Raw genomic sequence first — 12,858 nt, 5'->3', positions numbered from 1 at the left:
TCTAGGTTCCTCTTATCATCAGGATCATCCAAGTTTCATGGATCAATGAACATGGATACTTTATCAGCTAATAATATAAAATTTTTTGCAGATTCTATATAGTCAATCCTAAGCACTCTTCTTACCTCCAGACTCAAACTGCCACCTGTTTCTTGGACAGCTTGTAATTAGAACTCCTCTAGCATCTCTAACTCAATGTCTAAAAACAATACTCATTAGCCTTTCCCCAAAATATCCCCTCTATTCCCAATTTCCTTATTATTATAGAGAGCAACATGATTCTCTGAGTCATAGGAAACCTCATTGTCATCTCTGACTCTTCAACCTTTATCCTATAGATCCAACCTGTGATTTTAAATGTGTGCCTGACCATGTCACTTTCCACCTTCTCAATAAACTCCAGTAAATCCCAAGGCCTCCAGGATCAAATATAAATCCTCTGTTTGGTTTTTAAAGCACTTATAACTTATCCTATGTACATAATGACTTTAACAATATAAAAGATAAGCAAAAAAGCAGCAAAACTTTGAGGAATAAAAAAAAGTGTACATTCCAGAGATCACATAATGAAATCTACCTATTCTTTTCTTACAGAAGAGAAGTGGGAGAACAATAGGATAAATATTGTATATATCATCAGCTGTGGATCACTATATTGTAGGCATTTACACTGGTTGGATTTACTTAATGCTTGTCTTTGAAATGAGGAGGGTTTGATCAGGAGTGAGGCGAAATTCAAATGATTGTGATGTAAAAATAAAATACTTAAAAAAAAAAAAACTGTGGGAAAATCAAGTTTGTGTTGTGGCTTCTTCTACCTGTCTTCTTCCAACCAAATGACATGGACTAAGGCTTTATCTTACTATGCCTTCCCAGTCCTTAATTTCTATAATTCAAAGTAATTTTATTTGGATAATTATATTTGAGCACTATAGTAGACTAGACCTTCAAACCTTTCTGGAGTGTGTGTGTGTGTGTGTGTGTTTTTTGTTTTTTAGGTTTTTTTTTGGTAGGAAAAATTTCTTAATGGATGGGGATGGATTTTATGTAATCATACCCCACCCCCCAAAAAAATACAGTTTCCAAACAGTGATTTTATTTTCATATAAAATGGTAAATTTTGGTAAATAAGCTGGTAGGTAGAGGTGAAGAAATAGAAGATCAAATAGTGAAAATAGGAGATGGGAGATGCTTTTGTCAGTCACTCAGTCAATAAGGATTCTTGTGTCTTCATCAAGGAAGATAATAACAATTTAGATGAGAGTAGTATTACCATTTTTTTTTTTTGAGTGGCAGTTGGGAAGATATCTCCTTTCTTCTTAAGAATTTCCTGTATTTTGCTCTATTAGCAAAATGACTTATTTTAGCTGTCTGATTCTGAAACAAGACATTTGACTTTTCTGTCTATTTTCTCACAGAGGAGTGATCTCCATGATTTTTTCTCTCTCTCAATCTTTTGTCCTCTAATTCTCTCAAATCTTGGAAAGGTAAATTTTAGCCTAACAGATATTAGTCACAATTCTTTATTAATAAAATTTAACTTAGCAACAAGGTTATATTATGTAACAAGAGCAGTGGATTTAGCATTAAAGGGCCTGGGGTTCAAACGTGTATTCTCCTATTTATTACCTGCTAATGATTCTGGGCCTCAGTTTCTTAATTTGTGAAATGATGATTTTAGAATTGATGATCTCTAAGTTCTCTTTTAGTTCTAAAATCTCCAGTTCCATGAGGCTTTATCATATTATATACTCTTTTACCAACTTGTCCTAATTGGATTTAATAAACTACTATCATTTTATTTACAAGCATTACCACTCAAAATCCATTGAATTATGTATCTATGTACATTTATGTATTTAATTACATTATGTACATTAAATACAATTATGTATTTAAATTTATTTATATATGATAAAGTCATAAAATGTATACATTTAGAGAAAATGTTCTCTATTTTCTTTTGGAACTGCCATCCCAATTTTCTTTGGTCATATTTAGTGTATTTCTTCTGAAAGTAAATACCTACATCTATTAAAATACCAGAATAGCATCTTGCAAAGAAGAAAAGAATGAGCTTCAAGGTTTACTTCTAAGAATAAGGCTTTGTACATATCCCACATGTATATAATATTTTTGGGCTTTATAGTTAATAATACTTTGCCATTGGAAGGGCAAACTACAAAAAATAACTCAATTTAACAGCCTGACTTTGATGCAGTTATATTTGGAGTCAATGACTCTTAAAAATATAACACTATAATTCAATATGTTAACTTTTTCAATTCCACTAAAGTCCTATGGAATGCTTCATTCCAAATATAGAGGTGACCCTATATTTTTGAAAACTTTTTCAGTAGAATGCCAACACTGAAAGGTTCTATCAAGTTGGAAAGGTTTTGAATATAAGTCTAGGGATGAGCTATTGATATATTATATGAGAACTAGCTAAGTTTTGAAATAGCTAATTATCAGAAAGCCAGTAACCTCATGATTATTTTTTTCCAAGCATAACAATTCAAAAATTAGGAAGAGAACTAATACCAACAAAATCTTAGCTCTCTGAGGTATATGTTTTTAGGCGACTTACTGTAGAAATAAAATAAATACTGAGTTTTATTTCAGCCAAAGATTTTCTAATATTGGAGAAATATCTTACATTGAAATCTTAGTGTAGGAAAACATTAAGTATTTTTCTGCAGTAAGACCAAAGGACCCTCTCAGTAGGTTTACTAAGTCAAAACACTTTTCATAACACTAAGATGTTTTAATTTCTAATAGAGTAAATTAAAACAAAAGACATATAAATAAAAGCTCTTGTGATAAGAGGTGTTTCTTAATAATTTTTTTTTAAATGAAAAGGCATCCTAAGAACCCAAAAATTTGAGAACTGCTAGGTTGGACAAATAAGACTAGAACATATATTCAATTCTAGATGTCAAGTTTTAGGAATGCTATTACATGTTAAGTAGAAAAATACTTAGAGGATGGATTATAACTGAAGAGCCACATATAGTCTAACCTCCCCATTTGACAAAAAAGGAAACAGACATAGAGAGGTAGTGATTTGCCCAATGTTATTTAAGTAATAAGTATCAGAAGTGGGACATGAATTCCTTTTCCATTATATTGGCCTGTGGGAAACCAGAATGGTAGAAAGTGAGTTTATAACATATAGAGCCAGCTGAAGAACTTGGAGATATTTAGCCTGGAAAAAAGAAGACTTAAGGGACACAAGAATTTTCTTCACATATTTGGAAGATTCTAAGGTACATAACTAGGAGTAGCACATGGTATTAGATGATAAAACATTAGATGATAAACAAATTAAGAACTAAGTATTTATTATAGGCTGCCTATGTAACTACTATCTTAGATTCTGACAATAAAAAAAGAAACAAATATAAGGGTTGTTGCCCCAAAGGAGAATGTTCTATATAGAGAGAGAAACATGCTTTCTTTCAGGTGTATATACAAAATAACTAGAGGTCAAGTTTTGAGTGGAAATATACTAGTAACCTGATATGGGATATGGGACCAGAAGAGGCTTTATGTAAAAAAGGAGGAACTTGGGTCCAGTCTCAAAGGCAACTAGAAGTTCCAAGAAGCCAAGGTGAGGAAAGAGACAGTCAGGACAAAGGAAAAGGTGCAAAGAGGCAAATTGAGACTAGAAAAGACTTCTTAACAATTAACAATCTATCATCCTAGATCTTCAAGCAAGACATTGCTCTAAGATACTCTAAATCTCTGTTATATTCTTTTTGATGCATGTTTAATGTATCAATTGGATTCAATGAACACTGAGATCTCTTTTAACTTTAAAATCTTTTGATATTAAAAACTTAGCTAAACTATTTTCTTTAGTACAAACCATACTATTTGATGGAGAGGGCAAAGGAAAAAAATCTCTCTTATGGCTAGATTCTATTAATAGGGGTGCCAGGGAAAATATGCAATAGAAAAACAAAGTTTAAAACACATGAAAAATTAAAGAGATTTACAGGAAGGATATTCTAAACTCACTCAATTTTACAATAGTCTCTAAATTTTTACTTTGAAGATTTTATAACTGAACATATTAGAAACAACAATTAGAAACAATAGAGAAATTTGGAGGATCGAAACTGTCTTTGCAGAGTGTATATTGAAGTCCAATGTGAAAAATGAATGTCATCTACAAGTTGATCATTAAGAAAGAGACAGGATTGATAAGTATTCAGAAACTCAACTGATTTTTACAAAGAACATTCTCAGGAGGAAGTTTTTATTACTCACCTCTGGATATTTTAACTTCAATGTTTTATGCATTTCGCGAAAACGACTATAACGCCTGAACACGGTCCATGTCTCATCTAGGACAGTAATCTATTAGTGAGGAAAATTGGTTTGGAATTAGTATCATTCAGCAGGAAAATGAACATCACAAATATACTCTGGCTGCATGGTACACTTGGTTAATTGAATTTTTTTTTTAAGTTTTGAATTGGAAACAAATTTCTTCAAATATAATCCCATTTAGCTATGTAGCTAAGATGATTAAAAAGTAAGATGAGCACACCATTTTAAACCACACCTTTTCTTCAAATAAAAGTTATTTTGTGATTGCCCCTTATGTTACATATTTTAAAGGAAAAAAAGCTTATAAAATCATAGATCTAGAGATGGAAGGAATCTTAGAGTTCATATAGTCCATGCTTTTGGTTTGACCACTGAGAAAAACTAACTCTATAGATATTGGGTCACTTACCTGAGGTTACAAATGTATTTAATAATTGAGGAAAGATATGAAGTGAAATTCGTTGTTTACAACAATCTACCATGGCACAATATACATTTTACACAAGGTAAGTCAATCCAAATCAACTGGAATGACCTTACAAATATGGCAACAATAATAATTTTATCTATTAGATAGGAACACATGGTGTCATTTTTGAAAATTTTACCCTATAAAGAAGAAATGTTTTTAATATTGTTGATTATCCTAATCATGAAGAGATAGAGTAATTAACTGGGTTTAAATCCCACTTCTGAAACACACACACACATGCAATTGTGTGATCCTAGGCAAATCATGTAAACTTCCAATGAACTAAGCAATAAGAATTTATCTAGGTGGTAGGGCAGGTGCTACTGTGAATTAACACATAGTTTACTACCCTAATGAAATCACAGGTCCAGTAGAAAAAAATTATTACAAATTATTATCTTGTTGGGATTCTATTGTAGGAGTCTGGGGTAGGACTTTAGGGAGAACAAAGTAAACATTTAAAATCCATTATGGGAGCAAAGAACATATGGGGGGGAAATCATTTCTGATCTTCAAGAATTTTTCATAAGACAGGCAATGGAACCTCTCTTTTCAATTATTTCTTGTATTACTTTGTATTTGTATTTGTAATTTGTATATGTATTTGTAATACTTTATATTATCCTTATTTTTGTATTACCCTTAAAGAAGTACAATGAGAACTTCCAGATTGAGCAGCCTCTCTCACCTCTATCTCAGTAGAGTTTTGATGTAATTACAATTCAAACAAAGAATGGAAGCAGGATCCTCACCATCAGAACAAGAAGTGTAGATATACCTCCTTGGAGCCCAAAGGGGAGAAAAAAAGATAAAAAGTACAACAATGGTGTCTAATTAACACTGCCATCAGTGCTTGTGACAAAGGACATCTAAAAAGTGAGACTTTCTTAACAATAGGATTTTTAAAATTCTTCATTGTGGAACAATATTGCATAGAGATTCAAGGAGATCTCCTATATGCTGAATTCTGATGGAATTGAATATTGTCATTTCAGTATGCTAATTTAACTGGATCATGAATAATTGAGTTGGTGTTCTTTTTTTCCTTTCACAAAATAATTAAAATATAATCAGCCTTAATAATATCTTAGATGATAAACAAGTTAAAGGTGTTCAGTCAAAAAGCTCATAGGGAAACAGTTGGCATAAGTATTATGAGATAAAATTATTATTTTCCATTTGGCAAATACTTCAGTCTTCCTGTATTCTTTAAAATAAAAAAGCAATTTCTCGTGGATATTGTGTTATCTTGTTCTTATTTTGTGTCTCCTAATACTAAAAAGGATTTGGATATCCATTGAATTGATGGCATGAATTTTTTACAAACTTAATCAGTACAGAAAATGATATAGTTGTAACACAGCACATAAGGTATTATTCATAACAGAACATAAGCAAACTCTTCAGGTTGAAAAGATTTAAATAAAAATTTGTCAATTTTTTTAGCTTTTAATATCATGCACTTAGGTTAAAGATAGTCATATTAAAAACATAGAATCAACTTTTTTTAAAACCTTAAAAATAAATTCCACAAAGCCACAGCGGAGACAGTGTAAAATTTAGAGTTAGAATTTAAAGGATCTTGGGTTTGAATCTCAAATGTGCCACTTATTACTTGTGTAAAATTGAATCAGTCTCTTAATTTCAATAAGCTCCATTTCTTCAACTGCTGACAAGGTTGAACTAGATAACCAAAAATTAATGACATGTAAACTTGATGTTCATTCATGAACAAAGATTATAAGGGAGCAGAAGAAAAAATGAAAATACCTTTATATGAAGTTGCACTGTGTTCTTCTTCCTCCTTTTCAAAAAAAAAAAAAAAAAAGAAAAAACAAAGGAACCTAACAATCTCTAAATCATTTTAGAGATAGGACAGTTTTAGGAAATCATAATTTTATTGCTGCCTTTCTCATTCACAAGTTTTAGAAACAATACAAGATCTTCAATTTGAAGCAAACAAATAAAAAAAAGTGGGGGGTGAAGAATAAATTAAATACAACTTTGCATTATGACTTATAAGGTATGTCTGTGGGGTGAGGAGGGGAAAGAGATGATCAGCACACCAAATTAATCAGATCAAAACACTCAATTATTTTTCTCTATAAAAAATGCCTTATTGTTGCAAATCTGTAAGTAGCAAATTCATTACTTCTTCCTTCTTGGAATAGTTATGTTTATTAAAAAAAAAATCTTTCCTGTCTCCAAAATGATCAACTGCTACTTAGATATCACAAATATTTCCATATGATAGACTGCTTTTCCTTATAAGCAATTCACATTAAAATGCTCTTTATGGACACTTTTTTTTTTTTTAAATGACTGCAGGAAGAACCATGAGTATTCATTTGATTAAATATAACTGATCAAGGAGGATTCAAACACTTTGGCTGACTGAATAGTTTTCATCCAAACAGGAAAAAAAGCCCACAAAACTCTATTTACCCCACTTTAAAATCATTCCTAAATCAACAAATATCTTCTGCTAAATATTACTACTTTACGCCATTTACAAGTGTAATATAAATATATTACTAGTTCAATATATAAAATACTAGTTCAGGTATTTAGTCCTACATATACAAAGAAAGTTCCCTAATTTAATGTACTATGATAAAAGTACATTTTAAAATGATTTAATCTCACAACTTTTAACTTTTGAATTATTTTAAGTCAATAAAACCCATTTATAAAATGAGTGAGGGAGCATAACATATTTATTTATCAGTTTCCTAGACTGTATCAAGTTTTAATATTCTGCATACATGCTTTACTATATGCAGAGATTTTATATACAATTATAATATGTAGCTATATATGTAGGGGAATATGATTTGAACAGAAAGCTATGTGAATTCTTGTTGGAGACAATGAGATCTACATATGGGATATCATATTCAGCTGGAAAATATACTGAAAAACTAAATCAAATCCATATGTGACTGTCCTAGGCATTGAGTGTATCATCTTCAAGATACTGGAGATAAGAAAATGCACATGTTCAGAGAAAAGGAGATTTTTTTCTTCTTGGAAAAGGGATGTACTAGAGAAGGTGAAGGGAAGAATATGAAAGTTATTTTCAAATACAGGATGTCTTAAAAGTCTTAGAAGACTTTTAAATGTAAACCTTAAATTAATTTTAAATCAACATTTCATTAAGATTTGTGATATACTCTGTATATGAAAAGCTTTAATGTAAGAGAAGGATGTGACTTATTCTGTCTAATTCCACAGGGCAAAGCTAAAACCACACATTAAAAGGAGCCAGATTATGGCCAAATATAAGAACTTTCTCTTGATATTGTATGAAAATGTAATAGTCTACCTTAGGAATCAGTGAACTCTCCATCACTGAAACTCTGGGCAATGATACAGTTTAGAAGATTCTGGTTAAAAGAAAGCATTAATAGATGACTTTGAACAGTGTGACATAGAAAAAAAAAAAAAAAAACACTAGCCTGGGAGTCAGGATTGAGGCTTTTAATAATAATAATAATTTTTTTTTATTTTATATAATAATATATTTTTATTTTTAATAATAAAAGTTAAATAATCTTGAATAAATCATTCTTTCAACTGTCTCTTCAATCAAATCAAATGTTCTTCGAGTTCAATTCTAAACCACTAAACAAACATATAGTAAACACTAACTGTATTAGACTTTGGACTAGGTGCTGGGGATACAAGGATGGAAATAAACTGTTAAACTGTTTACTTGAGGGAAACAATACACAGACTAAAATTAAATGCAAAATATATTTAAAATTAATACAAAACCATCTCAAGAGTAGAAGGAGTATTAACTAGAAAGCTTGCAAAGTACTCATTTAGGAGATGGCACTAGAACTATTCCTTGAAGGGATGTTTTGATTCCAAAAGCAGAAGTGAAGCTGGAAAACAATGCAGTCATAGAGCCACAGTGCAAAGACACATGGGATGGGAACATTATGCAATAGAAACAAATACCAGACAGGTCAGTTTGCCCAAAATGTACAATTTGTAAATGGGAGAAAAGGTAAATTAGAATAAGATTGTAATATACTTTAACTAACAAGCAAAGGAATTTTCATTTTATCTGAAAGTCAATAGAAAGTCAATGAAGCTTCATGAACAAATTAGTAAAAGAAGCATGGAGACAGAAGATGAATTAGGAAGATCACTTCAGCAGTTGAGGAAAGAGGTTGGGAGGGTTTAAGCTAGGGAAGTAGCTAATTAGTTGGTAAGGAAATGGCTCCAAGTTGTAATATGGAGAAAGAATCATTAAGACTTGGAGACTAATAAGATGTAGGAGAAGAGGGAGACAGCTAGGAAGAGATATATAGGGATAAGGGAAGTATGGGGAATAATTCTGAAGTAGTAGACCTTGTTGGCTATATGTATGGTGGTACCTGGAAAATTAGGAAGAACTGTATTTTAATTTAATTCTCTGTAAATGGGGAAAGAAGAAAAGTTATGAGAGTGATTGTTTTTTAGAAGAAAAGACATACTATCAATTTAAGGAAGATTGTGTGTGTGTGTGCTGTTATTGTTGTTCCTACCTAAGACAGTATGGAAGTATACACACTATAAGGTAAATAGCATTCCTATAACAACAATTCAATATACTTAATGAGCCAACAGGAGGAAGACTTTTTACAGAGTGGACCTATATATTAAAGTCCACAGATCTAAACAAGTCAGCTGATTTGTAAGAAAAATATGGCATGGATTTTCTTTTACTACCTAGAAATATTTACCCAACTGAAAGAAAATGTTTCCGTCCTTCTCATTAATGATATATGTTTGATGTTAATCTCTTGTGAAAGACTGTGTCTTTTTTTATGTATATAAAAATACCTCAGGAAAGAATAAAGACTCAATTTGGCTTATTACATACAAAAATAGTAACACAAACAAGCCAAAAGGCAGAGAATACAAAACTAAGGCAGATATCAGCTTTTTTCTTTTACCTGAGGAACAACACAAAAAGGCTGTGTCAGCCTCAAGTGTACATTTTTCAGACTTTTGTTACTTTGTGTCATGATGGAATTTAATTTAAGAGGAAAACTGTAACCATTCAAATCCTAGCTAACAGAAAACTCCAAGCATAATAATTCATTCTACAGATGAACCTTGAAAGACAACTGAAATAAAAGTTTTCCATGAATACTTATATATTCCAGTTAGCAAGATTACTTGTGACACAAGCAGTTGGTTGCAAACTTGCTCCTTCAAAACCCACATTTTGCAGTGACATTCTGCTGACCTGCAGGCAGTATTTGAAAATATTCAGCACTGAATAGTAAAGGGCTGCCTGCGGTGCTAAGAAACAAACACGACTATTTCCAATTCTGCTATCTCTATGTCCATAATTCAGTTCAATAGACATGTATTGAATGCCTACTATGCACATGTCACCATGATAGGGGCAGAAGTGAAAAAAGGGAGGCATTGTAGTACAGTATGAAGGATTCAGGTTTGGAATTGGAAGGTGGAGGTCAGAGCTAGGGATTTGATTTCTGGTGTCATCACCTATTAGTTATGGGATCTTGCGTAAGTCAAGAAACTTCTCTGAGCCTTGGTTTTCTGCTCTGTAAAATGGGAAATGAGTTAGATTACATGAGCTCCACGTATTTCCAATTCTAAACCTTTGATCCTAGGGCAATGATTTTGTCCTAGAGAAAACTGAAATCAAACAGAGAATAGAAGACATTCCCAAATAAATACAAAAGAATAGGGCAAAAATATATGAAAGGCATAAAGTAGTATGAGAATTCAAAAGAGGAAATAAGAATCCCTGGCTCAGTAGGTCAGAGAAGACTACACGGAGAAGGAGTCTGAATTGGGTCTTACAGAATCCAAAGGAAAATATAGCAGAAGAATTAGAACAAGGAAAGTAGCTTGGCCAGAACAGAAGTCAGAAAGCTGAAGCAAGACTGAGAAATGCCAAACTATGAAGCCAAAACTGGTACATACTTTCCCTTTCCCTTGTCCTAAGCTTCTATTGTACTAAGGGTCTTAGCATTAAGTCTATCTGTATAACAGTGGTTCCCAATTTGTTTTTTCATGGCACAGTAGTATTTGCCATGAGAAATTGCAGCACACTAAACTTAGGTCTTCTTGGCATCAATGCCAGCTTTTTGGTTATTTAGCCACTCTACCTCTTACTATATTTCATAGTTTTAAAATTAAGCTCGCCAAGTGGGCCACAGAAAAGGGTTCCAGGATTTCTAGATCCATTTTGCGTCATTGTCTTCATGCCAAATCCTTTTTCCGTTCTTTCTTTACCTCCCCTAAGCTAGTAGGGCCAGAGAGCTTTGGGTGATAGAGCAATTACTATATTACACAGATATATGGGCTGGACTTGTGATTTTTATTGGTATGAGCAACTCCAAGGTAAAGGAATTCCCTCTACAAAGGTAAATTCACTGCTCTTTGCAACTTACAGTCTAAGAGATCTGTTTAGAATACTGAAAGGTAAAGTGATTTACACAGGATCTCAAAGTCACTATGTGTCAGAGTTGAATTCAATTTTTTTCTGAAATCAAGGACAATTTTTTAGTCACTGCACCAATCTACCCAAGACTTTATTACATGATGTTTCAAAATAAGGACAGTCAGGCTATGAAATTTTTCTGAAGACATAAAATATTTTCAGTATAAGTCCGCACACAACAAATGAATGATTATTTAAAAACAAGCAAACAAGAAAACAACATGGGAAATAGGAATTTACAAAACTAAATAGATTCTATTTGCTTTGAGAGTTTTTAGCTTGAATGTTAGAGGAACTATCCTTTGCCTTCCTATGCTCATCATTTACTATCTGAAAGGAGAACAGTCAGAGAAAAACTGATAAAACATTATAAAATATTACTAAAAGGATCGTTTTTTATATTTAAAATAAGGCTGATATATTTCTGAAAACATAAAGCAACAAGAGTGCATTTTTTGTTGAAAACATGTATAAACTGAACAATCTGGAATAAAATTGGAAAGGGAGCTACTTATAATAACAACAACAAACTTTTTCTAGAGAAAGCAACTTTCTTGCGATAGCAATAGTGACCCCTCTTTCATCTTTCACTGACCACACACATGAACATATGAATGTGCATACACACATCATTTAATCCACACTAAAGATGTTAATAAATAATGAAATAAAATATTTATAGATATATACTACATAAAAATTATAAGTATTACATAATATCAAACATCCCTTATCCTAGAAAAGTAAGGAAGACATACTTACCTTTATCTCAAATTCATAGTGTTCATCCTTTCCCTGTCCACAGAGAACATAGCGTGGAATACTAATTTTAATTGGGTCCTTAAGGTCATCTGGATTTGCTCCCAAAGAGCGAGAAACCATCCGCTATCAAAGGAACATCAGACAAGGAGAACAAAGAAAAAGCAGAATCACTACATGGAAAATACCCTGCTCAGGCAGTAGAGAGAAAATGTGTTTAAAGTAGAGAAAAGAGCATAAAACCAGCAAAGCTTATTTAAAAAAAAAAAAAATGATGGAATCCTTTGAAAGAAAAATACTAAGGCTCTCTCATAACAAAAGAACATTTCTTTTAGATATTCTTTATGGAGAAGTTAGGAAAAGAGGACTTTACAATGTTGTTCAGTCTTTGAAGTTTCATGTAGTTTACAAGAAAAACTTGGAAGAATGGAAATGGAGAGCAAATTATAATTCTTGACATTGCTTTAAAAGAAATTGTGTAAACCAATCACCTTTCTAAAAATTCTTTACCATTAAGGGAAAACAAAACAAAATAAATTACCAGATCTTACTTTTCTATCATAGGATGGCAAATGGAATATCTTAACTATTTAGCTATTTAACACTAAATAGCTGAAAATTCTGTTTAAATTTCCTTCATTTTCAATCGAAGATATTTTTTGTAAATTTACCAAAAGATATAGAAATGCACTATTAAAAGATCATGAGACTTTAGTTAATATCAAATCAAAATACCAAATATGACAAATAAGAAATAGTCTGGGGAGCAAGATAAATATTAAAGGATGAAAAAGAAGGTCCACAGCTCACATTT

General features: G+C 31.8%; 1 protein-coding gene across 2 annotated transcripts in view; it reads right to left on the bottom strand.

Annotated features, from left to right (window-relative positions):
• KIF16B (kinesin family member 16B) overlaps window positions 1-12,858 on the bottom strand; it is a 341,764-nt gene that overhangs the window by 64,567 nt on the left and 264,339 nt on the right. For both annotated transcript variants that reach the window (XM_051975895.1, XM_051975896.1), the window contains 2 exons: window positions 12,048-12,170; window positions 4,276-4,365 (listed from right to left, as the gene is read on the bottom strand). In XM_051975895.1, coding sequence (XP_051831855.1) covers window positions 4,276-4,365; window positions 12,048-12,170 — 213 coding nt within the window. The remainder of the gene's footprint in view (window positions 1-4,275; window positions 4,366-12,047; window positions 12,171-12,858) is intronic.

This window comes from Antechinus flavipes, chromosome 2 (genome assembly GCF_016432865.1).
Source record: "Antechinus flavipes isolate AdamAnt ecotype Samford, QLD, Australia chromosome 2, AdamAnt_v2, whole genome shotgun sequence".
NCBI classification, from domain to species: Eukaryota; Metazoa; Chordata; class Mammalia; order Dasyuromorphia; family Dasyuridae; genus Antechinus; species Antechinus flavipes.
The sequence above is the reverse complement of the archived record's forward strand: the minus strand, read 5'-3'. Positions and strand labels throughout refer to the sequence as shown.